This window comes from Haliotis rufescens, unplaced genomic scaffold (genome assembly GCF_023055435.1).
Source record: "Haliotis rufescens isolate VD_foot unplaced genomic scaffold, xgHalRufe1.0.p SCAF_73, whole genome shotgun sequence".
NCBI classification, from domain to species: Eukaryota; Metazoa; Mollusca; class Gastropoda; order Lepetellida; family Haliotidae; genus Haliotis; species Haliotis rufescens.
In genome coordinates, this window is record NW_025964365.1 from 67501 (window position 1) to 92460 (window position 24960).

The 24960-nt window shown below is 42.9% G+C and overlaps 3 protein-coding genes across 5 annotated transcripts; all 3 read right to left on the reverse strand.

Annotated features, from left to right (window-relative positions):
• Nucleotides 1-1205: 1205 nt before the first annotated feature.
• LOC125371589 (aspartate and glycine-rich protein-like) lies at nt 1206-24619 on the reverse strand. Of its 3 annotated transcripts, XM_048388560.1 has the most exons (4): nt 24522-24586; nt 3526-3576; nt 2175-2468; nt 1206-1283 (listed from the first exon to the last, which is right to left on the reverse strand). In XM_048388560.1, exons 3-4 carry the CDS (start codon nt 2449-2451, stop codon nt 1258-1260), a joined length of 303 nt encoding a protein of 100 aa, XP_048244517.1. In that variant the 5' UTR covers nt 2452-2468; nt 3526-3576; nt 24522-24586; the 3' UTR covers nt 1206-1257. The 3 variants fall into 3 exon arrangements, with proteins under 3 accessions (XP_048244517.1, XP_048244516.1, XP_048244518.1); XM_048388559.1 differs by lacking the exon at nt 3526-3576 and having other exon boundaries at nt 24522-24619; XM_048388561.1 differs by lacking the exons at nt 3526-3576; nt 24522-24586 and adding an exon at nt 4027-4111.
• On the reverse strand, nt 11349-15874 carry LOC124127256 (eppin-like). Its single transcript, XM_048388550.1, has 5 exons — nt 15841-15874; nt 15016-15161; nt 14537-14658; nt 13494-13569; nt 11349-11714 (listed from the first exon to the last, which is right to left on the reverse strand). The coding sequence occupies exons 2-5, from the start codon at nt 15152-15154 to the stop codon at nt 11527-11529; spliced, it is 525 nt and encodes a 174-aa protein (XP_048244507.1). The 5' UTR covers nt 15155-15161; nt 15841-15874; the 3' UTR covers nt 11349-11526.
• LOC124127264 (aspartate and glycine-rich protein-like) lies at nt 19195-22318 on the reverse strand. The gene is made up of 2 exons (XM_048388541.1): nt 22006-22318; nt 19195-19220 (listed from the first exon to the last, which is right to left on the reverse strand). Exons 1-2 carry the CDS (start codon nt 22316-22318, stop codon nt 19195-19197), a joined length of 339 nt encoding a protein of 112 aa, XP_048244498.1.
• Nucleotides 24620-24960: the final 341 nt, after the last annotated feature.

A 24960-nucleotide genomic window follows, 5' to 3' on the forward strand; every position in this document is an offset into this window, starting at 1 on the left:
CGAACCGGGATTCGAACCCACAGTCATAGGTTTCTGGTGTGTCCAAGGGACGTAAATCTGCACAGCGAATTGCGGCGCCTTAGACGACGGGGCCACCCCTGCCCCCTCTTGAAAATAGATTTCACACTCTTTTTAGCAAAATTTACTTATTTGTATCCTACTACACATCAACATGAATGTACAAATCCATTTCTAAATGAGAGTATAATCTGTTGCTATCGTGCGCTTTACGGAATGAAAGATATATATGCCTCTTTACGAAATAAACTGATTGACCTGATAGCAAGTGGCCAGTCCTTTGAAAGTTATCATGTGTGACAACATTTAATACTGGGAACCTTAAATCTACAAAAGTGGAGAATGAGTGAGCTGGGCTTAATGCAGTTACATCACGCCCTGTCAGCTTCCGTGTAATGTTGGGGGAAAGCCCTATTGTGGCTTATTCTTCCATGAATCCCCAACAATTGAAAGAATTCTCAAATGTCCAAGGTGGACATGCCCGATTACTATTACAGATAGACGTGTATTTAATGTATCAGGTTGTGTTTGAATTGCGTAAGTGAGTGAATGGATTTAACGCCGCTTTGAACAGTATGCCGTTTATATAACGGTATAAGTGATACAGGCCTCAGACGATTTAAATTACCACTTTGATGAAACCCATGAGTATTGGTATGGTACTGACAAACCTTAGACGACCTGGCCAACCGTCGCCTCACAAAGAGGGAGAAATGATGTCAATAGTATTGATTTAGACCTGCGGTTATAATACCACTGGACATCTTAAGCTGATAACTGACCAGCATGACGTCCAACCAAGGCATTTACTTTACTATTGGTGTTTGATAGGACACTGTGTGGCGTGTGGCAGCTCATGGCAATGCGAGTGTTACGGTTTTAAGCTTTCAATTTCGTCGAGAGACCCGATCTAAATAATTTACTCCACAAACAATTGTTTGTGATCTTCCACCTTAACCCATGTTAGAAAATCTCTCAGAATCCACGAACCTTCAACTATCCTTGTCCTTTTTATTTTTGTTTGTTTATTGTTTAACGCCGATCTCAGCTATCCTTATCTGACAAAATGATGAAGATATCGCCATAATAATTTCTCCAAATATCAGTTAATGGCCGAACCTATCGTCAAACATCTATTAAGCGTCATAGCTCTCGATAATTAACAACAAAAGCATTGTCAACAAAGATTGAAAGATAGGGAAAAGTATTTATTCAAGATTGCAGGACATTAATTCATGATTACGCTCGCTGGGAAACTGCTTCACCTGAAAGTAAAAGCATACGTTTAGTACGTTATCCGTCTGTGCATCATCAGTACGGATCTGAGGATCACACTGGATGTGAGGTGGTATAATGGTTGGATTTCTCAACACAATATATAACTGATATTTTCGTCATGGTACACCGTTAAGCCTTCATTCTATCGACCCCGGTTATACAAACTCGATTACTCACAAGCCACCGTGATAGGGCTGCATATTTGCTGATTACATGATTTAATGAACCATTTAATGGGGGAGGGGGAGTGGAGAATTAACCCAGAATATTTTTGAAAAATAGATTTATGCTTCAGACTGTTGACAAAAAATACATTGTTTCAAAAACGTTTTCATAGAGAACTGGTCGGTTCGTTATGTTAGCAACATCCCCAACAGGTATAGGAGTTGAGATAATGGATAATGGATACTGATTGCATAATGGTACATGCTTTGACCACTTTGTACCATCACATGTACCAGTACAATTTAGCCTTTCGAACCGACATGATGAGAATCAATGTTGCCCATATACCCTGTGGCGTGAACTGTGCATGTGTTTAATGCATCCATGCTTATTTAAATATAAATTGCTGCTTTGCCGGCATGTCATTTCAAAGGTAGGAAATATAAATTCAACAAGTTTATGGAAAAGTTTCGTCGAACAAAAACAGTTACCTTAAAGTGTATGTCACATTCATATACTTTACATTTAGACAGATGCGCTGGAAGAGCATCTGTTCGACCTCAGTTAACGTTGCCGTTACCCGCCGCCATTGCCATTGCCGTTACCGTTACCGTTACCGTTGCCGTTGCCATTGCCGTTACCGTTGTCATTGCCATTGCCGTTACCGTTGTCGTAACCGTTGCCGTTGCCATTGCCGTTACCGTTTTATTTACCGTTGCCATTGCCGTTACCGCTGTCGTTCGAGTCGTCATATTTGTCATCATTGTTCCCTTCGTCACATTCTCCATTGCCGTTCTCACCGTTGCCATTGCCGTTCTCACCGTTGCCATTGCCATTGCCGTTCTCACCGTTGCAATTGCCATTGCCGTTCTCACCGTTGCCATTGCCGTTGCCGTTCTCACCTTTGCGTCTGCACCTCCTTTTACGAGGAGCGCTTAGGGCGACAGCGCAAACACATGCCAAGACAAGGAGAAATACGGCGAACTTCATGTCTGCTGTTCAAATAGCTGTGAAGTAAGAAAGACTCTTCAATGTTATTCATGTGCTGATAAAATCTTGTTAAGACTTGCCATCAAACCCTCACTACCTCTCATTGCCATGATTTAATTGACAAACAAGTGACAAACAACATGAATGACTTATATTTAAGACATCGTTTACATTTAATCACGTATAATTAGATTCCTTCATCCTGCATGCTAGTTTATAGCAGGAAGTGAGTATGGTTTTTCGCCGCTTTTAGAAATATTCCAGAAATATCAAGGCGCTGGACACCAGAAATAGGCTTCACATATTGGGGCGGTCGGGTAGCCTAGTGGTTAAAGCGTTCGCTTGTCACGCCGAAGACCCGGGTTCGATTCCCGACATGGGTACAATGTGTGAAGCCCATTTCTGGTGTCCCCCGCCGTGATATTGCTGGAATATTGCTCAAAACGGCGTAAAATCATACTCACTCACTCACTCACTTCACATATTGTACCCATGTGGGGAATCGAACCAAGGCCTTCGGCGTGACGAGCGTACGCTTTAACCACAAGACAACCCCACCGCCCCTTATAACAGACACCACTATTTGAAGTATCCCCGTACTCGCATCTCTCAGACACGAGTTCCAAAACAAGGACCTGACAAATTCATAGATATCGACAATCTGGAATCATTGCATTGACTTCTTTTTTTTGCTATGCGACATTTCGTTACTTTGCATGGGAAGACTAATTAAAGAAATTGAAATCCATAATGATATAAGTCAGCCTCAGTGAGGTGTCGCGTTCAAGCTTATTGCACTTATAAAGCGATGTGCATGCACGTGTGCGTGTGTGGAAGGGTGTGGTGTGCTTGTGATAATCCGGACTAATGCTGGTGTCATAGTTCTAGCCCACTGAGATACCATGCTGCATTTTCAGATTGATTACCCAACTCAGTCACAGTATACTGACTCCGAGTTGACCAGTCATTTTTTCCCCTGAATGTCGAGGGCCAGGCAGGTTAACTACAACTACCATCTTTTAACAAGTACCATCTTTCTTGGGTAAGACCCGCTCAAGGGATCGAACTACCGACCTTCCGATCTCCCACCGGACGCTCCATCCACTAGACCACGGAGGATGCCTACTGTCAATACAGACAAGATTGGCTTATGGATAATTCGCAATTCGCTGTACTGAGCGAAGTCCCGTGGGCATAACATAAACCTATGATTGTGGTTTCGAATACCAGTTCGCCCCGATTATGTTTCTAGGTTTTTGTCAGCACCATACCCGTGCTCTTCAGTTTCACCAAATGCTAAACATCTGAGAGCTGCATCACTTTCCTCCCACACCAAGACACGCGTTAAACCTAACTCACTCATTCGCTCTCTAATCATCGCCTACTAACAGTGAGGGCAGCACGTGTTCGGCTAAGCATGTCCTGTTCAACTGACAACACTGTCAGTGCGTATGGTTAGCGTAAAAAAATGCAAGACTGACTAATGCTTTACTAAGATTTGCTAATGCTGTACTAAGATTTACTAATGGTTTACGAAGATATACTAATGGTTGAACATGTTAAAACTGTACTTACAATTTCGCTACAGATCAGATCAGACACAGTTGCGGGAGAAGTGCGGGATGCAAGGATATCGAAATGATCCCCCTTTATACCTTTTGTTGGTTTACCACGTGACTGATTATGGCGATATTTTTCTTACAAAGTTGACATATTTTGTGGATAAGGACGTCTTTATGTTGTGCAACAGCGACATTTAAGGGTCTGTACCGAAACGTGGCTATTACAGCAAAATAAAGAAGTAGTTTTCTATAAAAGGTTTTAACCTTGTCAGTCCGTCATCTACTAATTAAAATAGGCCCTAGATCATTTCTGACAACCGGAAAGTAAATAATGCTTATCTTATATTTGGAAGGTTTCATCCTGTTGTATACATGCAGTGCCGAAATGTAGACACTCACCACATTGCATGCAGTGCCGAAATCTAGACACTCACCACATTGCATGCAGGAAAGAAATGACACTCACCACATTGCATGCATAGCCGAAATGTAGACACTCACCACATTGCATGCATAGCCGAAATGTAGACACTCACCACATTGCATGCAGTGCCGAAATGTCGCCACTCGCCACATTGCATGCAGGGCCGAAATGACACTCACCACATCACATTGCATGCAGTGCCGAAATGTAGACACTCACCACATTGCATGCAGAGCCGAAATGTCGCCACTCGCCACATTGCATGCAGGGCCGAAATGTCGACACTCAAGACATTGCATGCAGAGCCGAAATGTAGACACTCACCACATTGCATGCAGGAAAGAAATGGCTGCACTCAAGACATTGCATGCAGAGCCGTAATTTTAGACACTCACCACATTGTATGCACTGCCGAAATGTAGACACTCGCCACATTGCATGCAGTTCCGAAATGTAGACACTCAAGACATTGCATGCAGAGCCGAAATGTAGACACTCACCACATTGCATGCAGGAAAGAAATGGCTGCACTCAAGACATTGCATGCAGAGCCGTAATTTTAGACACTCGCCACATTGTATGCAGGGCCGAAATGTAGACACTCGCCACATTGCATGCAGAGCCGAAATGTAGACACTCGCCACATTGCATGCACAGCCGAAATGTAGACACTCACCACATTGCATGCAGTGCCGAAATGTAGACACTCGCCACATTGTATGCAGGGCCGAAATGTAGACACTCACCACATTGCATGCAGGAAAGAAATGTAGACACTCACCACATTGCATGCAGGGCCGAAATGACACTCACCACATTGCATGCAGTGCCGAAATGTCGTCACTCGCCACATTGCATGCAGGGCCGAAATGTAGACACTCACCACATTGTATGCAGTGCCGAAATGTCGCGACTCACCAAATTGCATGCAGCGCCGAAATGTAGACACTCACCACATTGCATGCAGAGCCGAAATGTAGACACTCACCACATTGCACGCAGAGCCGAAATGTAGACACTCACCACATTGGATGCAGTGCCGAAATGTAGACACTTACCACATTGCATGCAGGGCCGAAATGTCGACACTCAAGACATTGCATGCAGTGCCGAAATGTCGCCACTCGCCACATTGCATGCCGGGCCGAAATGTCGACACTCACCACATTGCATGCAGGGCCGAAATGTAGACACTCACCACATTGCATGCAGTGCCGAAATCTAGACACTCACCACATTGCATGCAGAGCCGAAATGTAGACACTCACCACATTGCACGCAGAGCCGAAATGTAGACACTCACCACATTGGATGCAGTGCCGAAATGTAGACACTTACCACATTGCATGCAGGGCCGAAATGTCGACACTCAAGACATTGCATGCAGTGCCGAAATGTCGCCACTCGCCACATTGCATGCAGGGCCGAAATGTCGACACTCACCACATTGCATGCAGGGCCGAAATGTAGACACTCACCACATTGCATGCAGTGCCGAAATCTAGACATTCACCACATTGCATGCAGAGCCGAAATGTAGACACTCACCACATTGCACGCAGAGCCGAAATGTAGACGCTCACCACATTGGATGCAGTGCCGAAATGTAGACACTTACCACATTGCATGCAGGGCCGAAATGTCGACACTCAAGACGTTGCATGCAGTGCCGAAATGTAGACACTCACCACATTGCATGCAGGAAAGAAATGGTTGCACTCAAGACATTGCATGCAGAGCCGTAATTTTAGACACTCACCACATTGTATGCACTGCCGAAATGTAGACACTCGCCACATTGCATGCAGTGACGAAATGTAGACACTCGCCACATTGTATGCAGGGCCGAAATGTAGACACTCACCGCATTGCATGCAGTGCCGAAATGTCGCCACTCGCCACATTGCATGCAGGGCCGAAATGACACTCACCACATTGCATGCAGTGCCGAAATGTAGACACTCACCACATTGGATGCAGTGCCGAAATGTCGCCACTCGCCACATTGCATGCAGGGCCGAAATGTCGACACTCACAACATTGCATGCAGAGCCGAATGTAGACACTCACCACATTGCATGCAGTGCCGAAATCTAGACACTCACCACATTGCATGCAGAGTCGAAATGTCGACACTCACCACATTGCACGCAGAGCCGAAATGTAGACACTCCCCACATTGGATGCAGTGCCGAAATGTAGACACTTACCACATTGCATGCAGGGCCGAAATGTCGACACTCAAGACATTGCATGCAGTGCCGAAATGTAGACGCTCACCACATTGCATGCAGGAAAGAAATGGCTGCACTCAAGACATTGCATGCAGAGCCGTAATTTTAGACACTCACCACATTGCATGCAGTGCCGAAATGTAGACACTCACCACATTGCATGCAGAGCCGAAATGTCGACACTCAAGACATTGCATGCAGAGCCGAAATGTAGACACTCACCACATTGCATGCTGGAAAGAAATGGCTGCACTCAAGACATTGCATGCAGAGCCGTAATTTTAGACACTCACCACATTGTATGCAGGAAAGAAATGTAGACACACGCCATATTGCATGCAGAGCCGAAATGTAGACACTCGCCACATTGCATGCAGAGCCGAAATGTAGACACTCACCACATTGCATGCAGTGCCGAAATGTAGACACTCGCCACATTGCATGCAGTGCCGAAATCTAGACACTCACCACATTGCATGCAGTGCCGAAATGTCGACACTCAAGACATTGCATGCAGAGCCGAAATGTAGACACTCACCACATTGCATGCAGGAAAGAAATGGCTGCACTCAAGACATTGCATGCAGAGCCGTAATTTTAGACACTCACCACATTGTATGCAGGGCCGAAATGTAAACACTCGCAACATTGCATGCAGTGCCGAAATGTAGACACTCGCCACATTGCATGCAGTGCCGAAATGTAGACACTCACCACATTGCATGCAGGGCCGAAATGACACTCACCACATTGCATGCAGAGCCGAAATGTCGCCACTCGCCACATTGCATGCAGGGCCGAAATCTAGACACTCACAACATTGCATGAAGTGCCGAAATGTAGACACTCGCCACATTGCATGTAGTGCCGAAATTTAGACACACGCCACATTGCATGCAGTGCCGAAATGTAGACACTCACCACATTGCATGTAGTGCCGAACTGTAGACACTCGCCACATTGTATGCAGTGCCGAAATGTAGACACTCGCCACATTGCATGCAGTGCCGAAATGTAGACACTCGCCACATTGTATGCAGGCCCGAAATGTAGACACTCACCACATTGCATGCAGGCCCGAAATGTCGACGCTCACCACATTGCATGCAGAGCTGAAATGTAAATACTCGCCACATTCAGTAAACCTAGAAAAGACGAAAGTTGTCTTTAATAAAGTGTTGTCCTCATCTAAATGAATGGGTGTCATCATATATCTATTTTGGTGCATGTTTTGCAAATAATTTATCTTGGTCAAAACTGTTATAGTGTAACATCCCATCTGTTTTCCATCTTGAAATCACTTTAAGATATAAACCTCTTCCTTATACACTATTTTCCAAAACAAATTGGGTATGGATGAAATTAAAGAAATAGAAGCTGAACACATACTTGATGTAGAAGATCCCTAGCAATCAAATTCTCACGCCGAATCATGTCGCACTTGGAGAATGTTGTAGATATCTATATTATATATTAGCGTTTAAACGTTGTATCAAATATTGGCGTGAAGTAATAACAAATTCAGATTCACAGTATCCATAAAAAGTTATGAAAAGATATATCAGGCATGTAATAATGGAAAAAAACAACTGATAAAGTCAAAGATAAAGTCTCATCTTTAAAAATATGGATTTGGATATTTGAGAAAACCAGAGACTCGAGTCAAGAACAGTAAAGAAATATATCAGAATTTATTTATAGATTAAATTCTACCCATCAACAGGAAGATCCGGGATAGAATAGGTCTTCAGCAACCCATGCTTGCCGTGAAAGGCGACTATGCTTGTCTTAAGAGGCGACTAACGGGATCGGGTGGTCAGGCTCGTTGACTTGGTTGATGCATGTCGTATCCCAATTGCGTGGATCGATGCTCATGATGTCAATCACTGTATTGTCTGGTCCAGACTTGATTATTTACAGATCACCGTCATATAGCTGGAATATTGCTGAGAGCCGCGTTAAACAACAAACAAATAAACATCAACAGGACTGGCATGCTCAATTGTGTGTTATTACTAATATGTTTCATTATTCATCGTTCAAGAATCAATTTTCTGTTGAGCCTTATCTAATTGCAGTAAGAATAAGTACATTCAGGTATGCTATTACACAGTTCCGCTGTAGTTCACATCAGTTATTTCTTGAGACAGGTAGATATGTACATGTGCCTAGACAGCAAAGACTGTGCAAGGTATGAAATCAAGGCTATGTAGAGACTGAGTACCCTGTTTTGCTCATCTGTAATGTCTAACATGATCTCAGCCAATGAGTTCCAGAAATATTATGTGTGTAGCAGGGCGTTTAGTCATCGCACTGATGACATCCTTACCTTGTCAGCTTGCTGACGGGGTTAACCTCTTTGGTCATGTGGACGAGGCTTCCGACTACTGATCAGAAGGTCCGTGCTTCGAATCCAATCACGGCACTCGGAAATTTTATGGCAGCTACATTCGCGCCCAACGTGGGGCTGAGCAATTTCATATTAAATTTGAGCAAAATAAGTCTCAGTACCCTACTATTCGGCCCGGGACGTGCATTCTGTTGACGGGGAAGTAAATTTAGCGGCCATAAAATGTCCGATTTCTGATCAGAAGTCGGACGCCTTGTCCACATGACCAAAGAGGTTAACCCCGTCAGCAAGCTGACAAGGTAAGGATGTCATCTGTGGGATGACTCCGCGCCCTGCGACATGTCCATCCTGGAAACATTTAACATACTCATGTCTACTTCAAATGAAACAATTTCAAGACATTTTACTACCTTTATTTACCACAGAAAGAATGTTTGAAAACTATTATTATGATCTGAAAGTCTAGACGGTGTCATGATGTATGATCGGACTGAGCTGTGTACTGTACTATACAATGTACCATGGGTCGATGGCCTCCTTCTGTACTGAATAAAGAATAAGTGAACTTTAAGTCTTGCATTTGCTTCAGTTTGTGACGGTGCAACAGGTGGGGCAGGATACGCTCACCTTTTCGCGACCACCTGGTATCATCACCTATTAATGGTGATTCATCGACGCTTGCTCATGATATGGTTGGAATTGTGCAATTTTGGTGGACATTTCATATGAATACTAAAATGTTTAATTGTTCTTCAACAATATTTCAATATTTCTGGTATATAATGGTGGTCTGTAAATAATATAATATGGATCAGAGAATCCAGAGCATCGATCAACGCTGTTTGGATACAATGACATGCAATCATCCAAGTCACTGAGTCTGACTGCCCGATCAATTAGGCGATTTATATGACAATCACAGATTGTGAGGGACCTATATTCCTACCCGGAATGAGAAGAATATAATCCATGTGTCAAACCGTATGAAGCAAAGTGAAGAATATATTTAACATAATAATGATATCTTTCGGTGCTGCCTCGTGGGGACCCGTGGTAGAATGTGTCCCCAGCACCCTACTGCTTGTCGTAAAAGGCGACAAATTTGGGCAATCCGTTTGCCGTGGGTTGCGCCCCTCTATCGGTGGAAGAAGGTAGTCTGGCACTGGTTCCAAGAGGACGGTTCCTTTGCCCAACACACCACTTGGACCCTAACTTCACCTGGACGGGTGTTAGAATGGGCCCGGTTCTATCAATCGGCTGGTTGTGCCATGCCCTGAGCATGGTAAATTTCAATTTTGAATAAATGCTGATATTCATCATAGTAATTATGGGAAAACATCACATGTTTGAATATTTTATAAATCTGCCTAGAGTCGTATGCCAGAAGGCGGTTCTCATTGGCCAATCTGGCTATAAATCAACCTCCAGGTTATGTTTGACTGCAGATTACTGTCAAGACAGAACCAGTCTGACTTTAATTCGGTTTGTCAAGTTTGCTTGAGTCAGACATCCCTGTATTACTCACCAGCCATCACTCAACCCTGGCGACACAGCACAAATGTCAGAGCTTGAAAGACAGAAATGTCGGCGTTCATATTCACTTATTTCTTTGTAAATAAGAGGGGTAAGGGGATTTTAGCTTAAAATCAGCGTTTGTTTCAATATAAATATCCATGGGTCTGTGCCTGACAGATCGATACAAGGATTTATATCTTGGCGAATCTGTGATTCGAATTCACAATCAGCGGATCATAGCACGGCGAAGGGATGCAACTCTCGACAGCGGATTAGTGGCTTTATACCACAAGGCTTCGCCGATAAATAATGTTATATACTTTTATGAAAATATTAGTTTTGTTTGTTTCTGTTTGTTTGTCTGTTTATTTGTTTGTTTAACGCAATATTCCAGTAATGCGAGGGCAGTCTATTAATAATCGAATCTGAACAAGACAATACAGTGATTGACATCATGAACATCGATCTGCGCAAATGGGATGTGATGGCATGCATCAACCAAGTCACTGAGCCTGACCACCCGATCCGGTTATGTTATGTTGAAGACCAATTGAAAACCGGATCTTCAATGGTGAAAATATTGTGATCAAAACAATAAATCTCAAAATAAATAATATATCTGTCCAACCTACAGCATATTTCACACAATACTGAGAAAACAAGATATTTATATCCTTTGGCCTTATGGAAAAGCTCGTAAACATTGACGTACGTAGAGGTGTTCGTGCTCAAAACACAAGATCATGATTCGAACATATTCAATAAGCACAGCGTATTGATCATGAGGCATTTAAAAAAAGAAAAAAACTATGCAAAATTAACACATTTTATTGTAAAACGATTGATGGACAATATTCAAGACAATACTCAAGTTATTTTTCAATTTTTGGCAATGATGCATGACGTGTGATCAACTTTATATGGATACGACAATATGGCTCTGGTCTACATGGAATTCAAGTAAAGCATGGATTTACTACAGTTACAATGTTAAGGTCTGTTAAAGAAGGCGCCTCTCTTCCTACAGGTTCTCATACACGCCCTCTTGTTCCGGAAGTTGTTTTCGTTTCCCCCGCAGCCGCCATAGTGGAACTCCTCGCACCTTCGGGTGGCTTTGTTGTAGTAGAAACGGTGCACCAGCTCTGAACATGTCCCTGCGTCCTTGCTCAGTTCGCAAACTACAGGTGTATAAAAAGAGGAAATTTCTTGTGTCGAATGAAATATCATGTTTCTCTCATCGAGTGATGTGGGAAAGTAGATACTCTCCTTTCCCCCGTTACAAGATGAGAGAAACATAATATTTGACGAGACAATGGAATAACCTATGTCTTATATACTTATTGTGTAGTTGTCTACCGGATTGTTTTTGTTATTGCAAATGTAAGACGTTGAAACATGTAAATGAACCCTAACACGCAGCGGCGTTTCACCACCCCTTGTAATTGTGACTTCAAAAGTAATTCCAAATTTGCATTATTTATCGTACAATTTGGATATGATAAAAAACGAAATCAACTTCAACTAAAAATGTTCTTGAAACCTACGAGAAAGTTGTTGGAAGCGAAGGTATACACGCTGGTCGAGTTACAAAAATGGCGCTTTGCGAAACGAGTCTCCATTGACGACTTAAATGAGAAATGTACAGTTAATAAGAAAACATTTTCAAGAGAATAACAAAGGGCAAGAAGCGATATTAACTCCATAAATGACCATCCTTTTATATTTTGCATTGTCGATGTGGAACTAACAGTTTATGTACGGGCAAGACAGTTACAATATCGGGAGACACTTAGCGGGGAGGTAACTCTTGTACGACAACAGCTACGTCAAAGTGTTATGTTTACTGCAGTGAAATATCAAGTGTTATGTTCACTGCAGTACAAATATCATTTTTCTCAAATTTAGAAAACTCTTCCACAATAAAGTATACAATTAAACCAAACACGTGGTCATTCAAACACTTGTTATTGCAATACCTTTAATTTGTGAAGTGTGATTGGATGAGCATGATTGTACGCCGCTTTCGGCAATATCCCAACAATTGCACAGCGCAAAACAGCAGAAGAGTTTCAAACATTTCTTTCATGCAGAGAACTCAACCAAGGTGATTGAAATGTTTGTTTGTTGTTTAACGCCGCACCCTACAGCAATATTACAGCTATATAACGGCGGTCTGAAAATAATCGCAACCAGACAATCCAGTAATTGACATCATGAGCATGGGTCTACGCAGTTGGGATGCGATGCAGGCATCAACCAAATCAACGAGCCTGCCCATCCAAAACCGTTAGTCGCATGAGTTACTGAAGACCAATTCTAACTCGGATCGTCAAAGGGAATGGAATGACAAGCACGTACAAACAACGACAATACCAGCATGTAACAAACCCTACAAATCCTGCAAAATATATGTAACACAACAACGGTACGTTATGCCTTATGGTTAGGAAATTGTGCTTCGTACAGTTGTGAGATCAGATAAATGAAGTTTGAAAATTTAATAATATTCTTATAAATCTATCAATCCGGATAAAAAAAACCGGTCCAAGCTCTGGAATCATAGGTATAGAAAAAATATTCTTTTGAGAAATATAGGCGAGGTGTCCAGGCACATGATCAGGTTTTTTTGCGGTGTTCAATGTGTTAGGGCAGGAGATGCTCACCCTCTTCGCCAACACCTGGTGTCATCACTTATTTCCAGTGGTCCAATCATATAATTTTTACAGCTATTTTGCCCTTAACGCCAAATAGAATCTGATTCGGAGGATAATCTAGAGTGGATATTCTCTTGCATTGGCAATATTTATATTTCATATTTCACGTCTCTATTGCATGGCAGGACCCCGTGTTGCATTAAGATTTTAATAAGACGACAGTAACAGTGTAGATTTGTAAAAGTATGTGATGAGTAATACTATCGTTACACTACGATCATTTGGAGATGCTGTGCGACTTACCTGCCTGTTCTCTAACACAGCGGGGGAATCGGCCAAACAACACCTTACACACTTTGTTATCTGTACATTTCAATTGCTGAAACACATTATGGGTTACACATTAACCGATAGGAAACCATTGCCTGAACGGACTATGTGGTTCTAATTGATAACTGTCCCCGTCAAAATATAATAAACCCTCAATAGGAGTCACGTCAGATGAGGTGGTGAATAATTGACTTGCATATGCATGCGTTTGTGACGGGTGCTCCCTTTATGTAGCGAACACATGGTATATTGATTCATAAACACATCAGTATACTGTAGTCGGAATCGCAGAGCAGCAGAGATTTGGCATGGTTATGAAAAGGGTTTTGATGCTTTTAATAATTCCAAAACAATTTCGTTCGTTGACCTGGATTCTGAAATTTCAGAAATTTCAGTCGAAACAAAAGCCAACCAGAAGAACAAATATGCCCGCTCTATAGTACTTCCTTCTGATTAGATGCCATTGAAGTAGTGCCCACAAAGTGAAGCCTCTTTTATTAATCTCCCTTCGGAACTGCCGTTTAAGTTTTCGAAATATAGAATACCGATAAGCTGTTCTGGATGCTTCTCTTGAAACGAGAAAATTCAAAATTTGCCAAGTCAGCTGGCTGATTAGAACGTTCACCTGGCGTGACCTCCTGCAGATGGGTTGTCATATTAAAATTATTGCACTTAGCGTCGTGTTGTATGACGCAACTGGGCATCGAACCACCGACTTTCCGCTTATGGGACCAAAAAAGACTTGGCATTAGTGTTACGTGTGGTATGAACGGCAGGGGTTCCCGCTAATACCACAAATAACAATAACAATTAACAATCATAACATTAGATCGACCTCATTCAGTACAATACTTCATTCCAACAAAACAAACCCAGAGGACAACGTCAGTATTTGTGTTCCACCTTGCAAATGATTAAAAATGAAGTAAATAGAATGACATTCAGAGTGAGTGTGTCACCTTGATTCTAAAATAACATTTCATTTTGCAAAAGAGAGAAGCTACCATTCTACTCACAGCACAGGTATATTCTGGTCGACGTGGACACGTACAGTCAAACGGGGCGTTGCCAAACCGACACCCCATCAGGCATCGGGAGGGTCGGAATACACGGCCAAAACCACGAAATGGGCGGGGATCTGCCAAAAGCCAATGGTTCTGAAGTCATTACTTATATACAGAAAGAACACATCACTACAAATGATCAAGTCGAATGTTCGAAAGCAATTAGTACCTCCTGGCACAATATAAAAAAGCAAATCAGTCGATTTCATCCGTAGTACAGGCCAATAAACAATATTACCAGACAGATTACATATTTTTAATTGTAAAGGAGAAACAACGTTTGTAGGAGCTACTTCGCTGATGAAGGAGCAAGAAGTAGCTCTGAAACGCCGTACAAAGAAAAAGGGAGTTGCTATCCATAAAATGTGTCATATATTCCTGTTCTTCCAACTTGTAAATGCCTATCAAAGTCTACATTTACTGTTATCTACCTTGCCAGTCCATGATCGGAATTGGGATGGGCGTGTCCACAGAAGATGGCATTGTCGTCATTGATGCATCGTCGCCAGGCACCAGAGCAACGCTGACACACGTAAGAATGGTAAACGGTACTGTACCGTGTGATGTCATAGTGAATCTGAAAACAATTAAACATTAGCAGATTAAATAGGTTTAAAATGTGTTGGATCGTTATGGGCCAATTGTGTTGAGTTGGGGTGAAATGGGGGTTTAATGTCGCGTTCAAAATTATTGCACTTATTGTGAGGTGCATGCACGCGTGTGTAGGCTGCTTGTACTAGTCCGGAATAAATGCCGATTTTATAGTGCTAGCCTACTGAGATACCATGCCGCAGTTTAACATAAATACCCCACTCAGACACAGTATACTGACTCCGAGCTGGTCAGTCCTTGTTTTAGCCCCTTAGTGCCGAGCGCCAGGCAGGGTAATAACAAGTGCCATCTTTCAACGGCTTTTGGTACATATGTATGTACCTGTAAGAACAACAAAAGTAATAAGATAACGAAGGTGGAAACTTAACAAGGGACGGCAATAGTTAATTGACGCTAACAGGTGATTAGTAATTGATAAGTGGTATCCAACACTTTACAGTTCTCTGCTTCATAGCATTTATTCACCCGATGAAGGAGTAAGTATAAACTCCCAAACGTTTTGATCCTCGTAATAAAGAGGTTGGCATCAATTAATTATCTTCCTTATAAAAAAATGTTTGTTCCTTGTATGTAATAATCATAACTCGTGCGACATTGACTTGAGAAGTAATAAATGCACAAAGAATGACAATTGTTATACTTACATCAGACCAGTGGTGTTAACGAATATTATATCCTTGTGTGGTGACGTTTCCTGATGACCGTTCACTCTCTTATTATATAGACACACATGTAATGTCATGCCTGACCTAGTTCTCATTTATCATACACAATATGTCATATTTTATCTCTTTAACGCCATGCAGAACCTGCTTTGGGACGATCACAAAAGACAGGATCAACAAACCGCGGTATAATTACCCATGATGCGTCACGCTCAATATGCATATTTTATGCATGTGAATTACTATTACCATTGCCAGGAGCATGTCGTGGTTTGCTGGTTGATCAACAAGTTGTTTGAATGTCATGCATTGCGCAGTATACATAAGTTTATGGATGCAGAAACACTTGTATCGTGATACATAAATATTATCTTTTTGTGTTTGTGAATCACGCCATAAACAAGAGATCCGTGTTTTATAATGTTGGAGAATATATGCGACATAACGATACCATTAATCTTGTATATGATGTGTTATTGTTTTGTAAGAACAGTGGCACATACGTTTAACATCAAAAGCTAGGTGAGGAGAAATAGGGTTACACGTCGCGTCTAATATCGTTGCAATTTCATAGCGACATGCATGCCTGAGTGTGTGTGTTAGTGTGTGTGTTAGTGTGTTAGTGTGTTAGTGTGTGTGTTAGTGTTAGTGTGTGTGTGTCTTTGTGTGTGTGTGTGTGTGTGTGTGTGTGTGTGTGTCTTTGTGTGTGTGTGTGTGTGTGTGTGTGTGTGTGTGTGTGTGTGTGTGTGTGTGTGTGTGTGTGTGTGTGTGTGTGTGTGTGTGTGTGTGTGTGTGTGTGTGTGTGTGTGTGTGTGTGCTTGTACTATTTTGGAGTAATGCCGAGTTTATATTGCTAGCACACTGTGATACCATGCCGTAGTTGAACATGAATACACAGCATACTCGGACTCGGAGTCGAGCAGTCCTTATTTTAGCCCCTCAATGCAGAGCGAAAGGCAGGCCCTCGAGGGATGATACGTATGTTTTCCTGTATGTCGAGTACTATTTCAGCAGCACCTGCCTTTGGTGTCTTCATTTCACAACTTTTGACATGCAATCAAGCATGCTCTTTGTATGAATACGGCGTCAAGTTGCTCTTGTTCAAAAGTTGTTTGATCAGGGTTACAACATTCAATGCCTCAGTACGGCCTTCAACACGTTTTACGACCAACATGTGGAGATGTGAACACTTGACATGCCTTTGCGTGTGTTAGTGACGGGTGTTCCCAGTGGGGCAGCATACGTTCAACTTCATGTATAATCACTATTTGATAGATTGATAAGCACATGTTAAGGATATATTCGTACACGGCACTGCGATCTCTTTAGGCGGCAATGCTTGTCGTAAAAGGCCACTAACGGGATCGGGTGGTCAGGCTCGCTGACTTGGTTGATATATGTCATCGATTCCAATTGCGTAGATCGATGCTCATGATGTCAATCACTTGATTGTTTGGTCCAGACTCGATTATTTTACAGACCGCCGTCATATAGCTGGAATATTGCTGAGTGCGGCGTTAAACAACAAACAAACAAATATGATTAAGAAAGGGTTGTGATAAACATGATCATAAACTGCCCTTTTAAGGCGCTTCAACAGACCCGCTCCGACCGTCACTTCACTTATCCAGTTGCGCTTATAAGTGTAAAGATTGATGTAACAAAACAATATCACTATCAACTTTTGCCCTGGATCTCTATATAAAGCTCCATAAACCCCGTACCAGAAGAGATGGATTGTAGGGTCTAGCAAATGTACCAACAAATTCTTGTCGCAAAACATTAACCCTAACTCTTAGAACAATCAAAGAAGGTCTTTTTGTTCCTGGAATCCTGGCAACGCACACAGATGAGTATATTATAATGACAATGGAAAAGGGAAAGGTTTGGTTATGGCAATAACAAATGTGACGACCATGTCATAGCGCTCACATTTATCGGATCGGCATTGTTGGCCACGATGTTAATAACAGAGAACACGGAAATGACAAGTGAGTGAGTGAGTGCGTATAGTTTAACGCCGCTTTGAACAGACTTCCAGTTGTACTACGACGAATCAGCTTATTGTGGGAGGAAAGCCACGAGGTGATGCAGGTCTCAGACGTTTACAACTTCGGTGAAAGCCATGAGCACGGGTATGGTGATGAAAAACCTAGAAACATAATCTGGACGAACCGGGATTCGAACCCACAGTCATAGGTTTCTGGTGTGTCCAAGGGACGCAAAATTTACTGATGTGTATCCTACTACACAACAACATGAATGTACGAATCCATTTCTAAATGAGAGTATAATCTGTTGCTATCATGCGCTTTACGGTGTGAAATATATATGCCTCTTTACTAAATAAAATGATTGACCTGATGGCAACTGGCCAGTTCTTTAAAAGTTATCATGTATGACAACATTTGATACTGGGAACCTTAAATCTACAAAAGTGGAGAATGAGTGAGCTGGGCTCAATGCAGTTACATCACGCCCTGTCAGCTTCCGTGTAATGTGGGGGAAAGCCCTGTTGTGGCTTATTCTTCCATGAATAGCCAACAATTGAAAGAATTCTCAAATGTCCAAGGTGGACCGATTACTATTTGAGACAGACGTGTATTTAATGTATCAGGTTGTGTTTGAAATGCGTAAGTGAGTGAATGGATTTAACGCCGCTTTGAACAGTATGCCGTTTATATCACGGTAGAAGTGATACAGGCCTCAGACGATTTAAATTACCACTTTGATGAAACCCATGAGTATCGGTATGGTACTGACAAACCTTAGACGACCTGGCCAACCGTTCCCCCACAAAGGGGGAGAAATGATGTCAATAGTATTGATTTAGACCTGCGGTTATAATACCACTAAATATCTAAAGCTGATAACTGACCAGTATGACGTCCAACCAAGGTATTACTTTACTATTGGTGTTTGATAGGACACTGTGTGGCGTGTGGCAGCTCATTGCAATGCGAGTGTTACGGTTTTAAGCTTTCAATTTCGTCGAGAGCCCCGATCTAAATAATTTACTCCACGAACAATTGTTTGTGATCTTCCACCTTAACCCATGTTAGAAAATCTCTCAGAATCCACGAACCTTCAACTATCCTTGTCCTTTTTATTTTGTTTGTTTGTTGTTTAACGCCGATCTCAGCTATCCTTATCTGACAAAATGATGAAGATATCGCCATAATAATTTCTCCGAATATCAGTTAATGGCCGGACCTATCGTCAAACATCTATTAAGCGTCAGAGCTATCGATAATTAACAACAAAATCATTGTCAACAAAGATTGAAAGATAGGGAAAAGTATTTATTTAAGATTGCAGGACATTAATTCATGATTACGCTCGCTGGGAAACTGCTTCACCTGAAAGTAAAAGCATACCTTTAGTACGTTATCCGGCTGTACATCATCAGTACGGATCTGAGGATCACACTGGATGTGTGGTGGTATAATGGTTCGATTTCTCACCACAATATATAACTGATATTTTCGTCATGGTACACCGTTAAGCCTTCATTCTATCGACCCCGGTTCTACAGACTCGATTACTCACAAGCCACCGTGATAGGGCTGCATATTTTGTGATTACATGATTTTATGAACCATTTAATGGGGGGAGGGGGAGTGGAGAATTAACCCAGAATATTTTTGAAAAATAGAATTATGCTTCAGACTGTTGACAAAAAATACATTGTTGCAAAAAAGTTTTCATAGAGGACTGGTCAGTTCGTTATGTTTGCAACATCCCCAACAGGTATAGGAGTTGAGATAATGGATAATGGATGCTGATTGCATAATGGTACATGCTCTGACCACTTTGTACCATCACATGTACCAGTACAATTTAGCCTTTCGAACCGACATGACAAGAATCAATGTTGCCCATATACCCAGTGGTGTGAATTGTGCATGTGTTCAATGCATCCATGCATATGCTTATTTAAATATAAATTGCTGCTTTGCCGGCATGTCATTTCAAAGGTAGGAAATATAAATTCAAGTTTATGGAAAAGTTTTGTCGAACAAAAACAGTTAACTCAAAGTGTATGTCACATTCATATAACTTACATTTAGACAGATGCGCTGGAAGAGCATCTGTTCGACCTCAGTTAATTTAGCCGTTACCCGCCGCCATTGCCATTGCCGTTACCGTTGCCGTTGCCGTTGCCGTTGCCATTGCCGTTACCGTTGTCATTGCCATTGCCATTGCCGTTACCTTTGTCGTAACCGTTGCCATTACCGTTACCGTTGCCATTGCCGTTACCGTTGTCGTAACCGTTGCCGTTGCCGTTACCGTTGCCATTGCCATTACCGTTGTCATTGCCATTGCCATTGCCATTGCCGTTACCGTTGTCGTAACCGTTGCCATTGCCGTTACCGTTGTCGTAACCGTTGCCATTGCCGTTACCGTTGCCTTTGCCGTTACCGTTGTCTTTACCGTTGCCATTGCCGTTACCGTTGTCGTAACCGTTGCCATTGCCGTTGTCTTTACCGTTGCCATTGCCGTTACCGTTGCCATTGCCGTTACCGTTGTCTTTACCGTTGCCATTGCCGTTACCGTTGTCGTAACCGTTGCCATTGCCGTTGTCTTTACCGTTGCCATTGCCGTTACCGTTGCCATTGCCATTGCCATTGCCGTTGTCTCTACCGTTGCCATTGCCGTTACCATTGCCGTTACCGTTGTCTTTACCGTTGCCATTCCCGTTACCGTTGTCGTAACCGTTGCCATTGCCGTTGTCTTTACCGTTGCCATTGCCGTTACCGTTGCCATTGCCGTTACCGTTGTCTTTACCGTTGCCATTGCCGTTACCGTTGTCGTAACCGTTGCCGTTCCCGTTGCCATTGCCATTGCCGTTGTCTCTACCGTTGCCATTGCCGTTACCATTGCCGTTACCGTTGTCTTTACCGTTGCCATTGCCGTTACCGTTGCCATTGCCGTTACCGTTGTCTTTACCGTTGCCATTGCCGTTACCGTTGTCGTAACCGTTGCCGTTCCCGTTGCCATTGCCATTGCCGTTGTCTCTACCGTTGCCATTGCCGTTACCATTGCCGTTACCGTTGTCTTTACCGTTGCCATTCCCGTTACCGTTGTCGTAACCGTTGCCATTGCCGTTGTCTTTACCGTTGCCATTGCCGTTACCGTTGCCATTGCCGTTACCGTTGTCTTTACCGTTGCCATTGCCGTTACCGTTGTCGTAACCGTTGCCGTTCCCGTTGCCATTGCCATTGCCGTTGTCTCTACCGTTGCCATTGCCGTTACCATTGCCGTTACCGTTGTCTTTACCGTTGCCATTGCCGTTACCGTTGCCATTGCCGTTACCGTTGTCTTTACCGTTGCCATTGCCGTTACCGTTGTCGTAACCGTTGCCGTTCCCGTTGCCATTGCCATTGCCGTTGTCTCTACCGTTGCCATTGCCGTTACCATTGCCGTTACCGTTGTCTTTACCGTTGCCATTCCCGTTACCGTTGTCGTAACCGTTGCCATTGCCGTTGTCTTTACCGTTGCCATTGCCGTTACCGTTGCCATTGCCGTTACCGTTGTCTTTACCGTTGCCATTGCCGTTACCGTTGTCGTAACCGTTGCCGTTCCCGTTGCCATTGCCATTGCCATTGCCGTTGTCTCTACCGTTGCCATTGCCGTTACCATTGCCGTTACCGTTGTCTTTACCGTTGCCATTCCCGTTACCGTTGTCGTAACCGTTGCCATTGCCGTTGTCTTTACCGTTGCCATTGCCGTTACCGTTGCCATTGCCGTTACCGTTGTCTTTACCGTTGCCATTGCCGTTACCGTTGTCGTAACCGTTGCCGTTCCCGTTGCCATTGCCATTGCCATTGCCGTTGTCTCTACCGTTGCCATTGCCGTTACCGTTGCCATTGCCGTTACCATTGCTATTGCCGTTACCGTTGTCTTTACCGTTGCCATTACCGTTGTCTTTACATTTGCCATTGCCGTTACCGTTGTCTTTACCGTTGCCATTGCCGTTACCGTTGTCTTTACCGTTGCCATTACCGTTACCGTTGTCGTAACCGTTGCCGTTCCCGTTGCCATTGCCGTTACCGTTGTCTTTACCGTTGCCGTTACCGTTGTCGTAACCGTTGTCATTGCCGTTACCGTTGCCGTTGCCATTGCCGTTACCGTTGTCATTGCCGTTGCCATTGCCGTTGCCATTTCCGTTGTCTTTACCGTTGCCATTGCCGTTACCGTTGTCGTTCGAGTCATCATATTTGTCATCATTGTTCCCTTCGTCACATTCTCCATTGCCGTTGTCACCGTTGCCATTGCCGTTCTCACCGTTGCCATTGCCATTGCCGTTCTCACCGTTGCCATTGTCATCGCCGTTCTCACCGTTGCCATTGCCGTTGCCGTTCTCACCTTCGCGTCTGCACCTCCTTTTAGGAGGAGCGCTTAGGGCGACAGCGCAAACACATGCCAAGACAACGAGAAATACGGCGAACTTCATGTCTGCTGTTCAAATAGCTGTGAAGTAAGAAAGACTCTTCAATGTCATTCATGTGCTGATAAAATCTTGTTAAGACTTGCCATCAAACCCCCACTACCTCTCATTGCCATGATTTAATTGACAAACAAGTGACAAACAACATGAATGACTTATATTAAAGACATCGTTTACATTTAATCACGTATAATTAGATTCCTTCATCCTGCATGCTAGTTTATTGCAGTAAGTGAGACTATGGCTTTTCGCCGCTTTTAGAAATATTCCAGCAATATCAATTCGGGGGACACCAGAAATAGGCTTCACATATTGTACCCATGTGGGGAATCGAACCCAGGCCTTCGGCGTGACGAGCGTACGCTTTAACCACTAGACTACCCCACCGCCCCTTATAACAGTAAACACAGACACTACTATTTGAAGTATCCCCGTACTCGCATCTCTCAGACACGAGTGCCAAAACACGGACCTGACAAATTCATAGATATCGACAATCTGGAATCATTGCATTGACTTCTTGTTTCTTGCTATGCGACATTTCGTTACTTTGCATGGGAAGACTAATTAAAGAAATTGAAATCCATAATGATATAAGTCAGCCTCAGTGAGATGTCGCGTTCAAGCTTATTGCACTTATAAAGCGATGTGCATGCACGTGTGCGTGTGTGGAAGGGTGTGGTGTGCTTGTGATAATCCGGACTAATGCTGGTGTTATAGTTCTAGCACACTGAGATACCATACTGCATTTTCAGATTGATTACCCAACTCAGTCACAGTATACTGACTCCGAGTTGACCACTATCATTTTGTCCCCTGAATGACGAGGGCCAGGCAGGTTAACTACAACTACCATCTTTTAACAAGAACCATCTTTCTTGGGTAAGACCCGCTCAAGGGATCGAACTACCGACCTTCCGATCTCCCACCGGACGCTCCGTCCACTAGAACACGGAGGATGTCTACTGTCAATGCAGACAAGATTGGCTTATGGATAATTCGCAGTTCGCTGTACTGAGCGAAGTCCCTTGGGCACAACAGAAACCCATGATTGCGGTTTCGAATACCAGTTCGCCCCGATTATGTTTCTAGGTTTGTCAGCCCCATACCCGTGCTCTTCGGTTTCACCAAAGTGCTAAACATCTGAGACCTGCATCACTTTCCTCGCGTACTAAGACACGCGTTAAACCTAACTCACTCATTCACTCTCTAATCATCGCCTACTAACAGTGAGGGCAGCACGTGTTCGGCTGAGCATGTCCTGTTCAACTGATAACACTGTCAGTGCGTATGGTTAGCGTAACAAAAATGCAATACTTACTAATGCTTTACTAAGATTTGATAATGCTCTACTAAGGTTTACTTAGGAGATAAACATACTGTGTTTTCAATGTATAGCTAGGTTACCTGTAGATTTAACCCCGCTAAATTGAATTTGGAACCGAACGCGCATGTTTATCTCCATTCTACCATGACTAAATAAAACGCGAACTCTTTGGTGTTAGCAAATATACTGAGTGAAGCGGCACGGGTTAAGTTCAGTGTTTTGAGTGGGTTAACGATCTGAATTACGGAATCGCCGAACAAAATATGGTGCTGTATATACTCAAGCAGTTTGTTTACACCGTAATACTTCACTCGAACATATGACAAGGCATTTAAAGCATATAAGCACGGCAACTTGGTAAGCTAACATGAGGTGGGCATCCCTAAAGAAAACAAAGCAAGCTTTTCAAGGCTTTCGCACCACATCGCACGTCACCATTATGACGTCATATCGCTCATTGTGACGCGAAAGATATAACATCACAGTCGTATATAGAAAATCGCCAAAATTCCAAGCTCTCTGTTGTCTCCAAAATGTAAATACATTCCCTTTGTTGGTTTCTGTCGTGTTTTTCTGCACGATATTGTATTGCCACACATCCTTTGAATATTATAGTAACTGCATCTGTGCATTTTGTAACCTGTAATTGTAGATATAATTATTTAAATATGCCTACCGACAATGACTGAAAATAGTACTATTCTATGAATATTAGCTTCCGCGGTGATGCGGCTGTCAAACCAGCTGTTTAAATCAGAGGGGGTTTATTGTGATTTAATAGCCTCTGATTGACCAATCAGAATCGAGTAAATTCCAAATTCATGGTAGAATAATGGTTTACGAAGATATACTAATGGTTGAACATGTTAAAACCGTACTTACAATTTCACTACAGATCAGATCGGACACAGTTGCGGGAGAAGTGCGGGATGAAAGGATATCGAAGGGATCCCCCTTTATACCTTTTGTTGGTTTTCCACGTGACTGATTATGGCGATATTTTTCTTACAAAGTTGTCATATTTTGTGGATAATAACGTCATTATGTTGTGCAACAGCGACATTTAAGGGTCTGTACCGAAACGTGGCGCTATTACAGCAAAATAAAGAAGTAGTTTTCTATAAATGGATTTAACCTTGTCAGTCCGTCATCTACTAAAATAGGCCCTAGATCATTTCTGACAACGGGCAAGAAAATAATGCTTATCTTATATTTGGAAGGTTTCATCCTGTTGTATACATGCGGTGCCGAAATGTAGACACTCACCACATTGCATGCAGTGCCTAAATGTAGACACTCACCACATTGCATGCAGAGCCGA

Coding starts and splice junctions, on each gene's coding strand:
- LOC124127256 (XM_048388550.1), bottom strand. CDS start 15,154: ATGACATCACACGGTACAGTACCGTTTACCATTCTTACGTGTGTCAGC. Junction 13,570..14,536: donor GACCAGAATATACCTGTGCT/GTGAGTAGAATG, acceptor AATGTGTTTCAG/CAATTGAAATGTACAGATAA. Junction 11,715..13,493: donor CTGTGTTAGAGAACAGGCAG/GTAAGTCGCACA, acceptor ATACACCTGTAG/TTTGCGAACTGAGCAAGGAC.
- LOC125371589 (XM_048388559.1), bottom strand. CDS start 2,451: ATGAAGTTCGCCGTATTTCTCCTTGTCTTGGCATGTGTTTGCGCTGTC. Junction 1,284..2,174: donor CGGTAACGGCAATGGCAACG/GTAAATAAAACG, acceptor TTTTACTTTCAG/GTGAAGCAGTTTCCCAGCGA.
- LOC124127264 (XM_048388541.1), bottom strand. CDS start 22,318: ATGAAGTTCGCCGTATTTCTCGTTGTCTTGGCATGTGTTTGCGCTGTC. Junction 19,221..22,005: donor TGGCAACGGCAATGGCAACG/GCAATGACAACG, acceptor TTTTACTTTCAG/GTGAAGCAGTTTCCCAGCGA.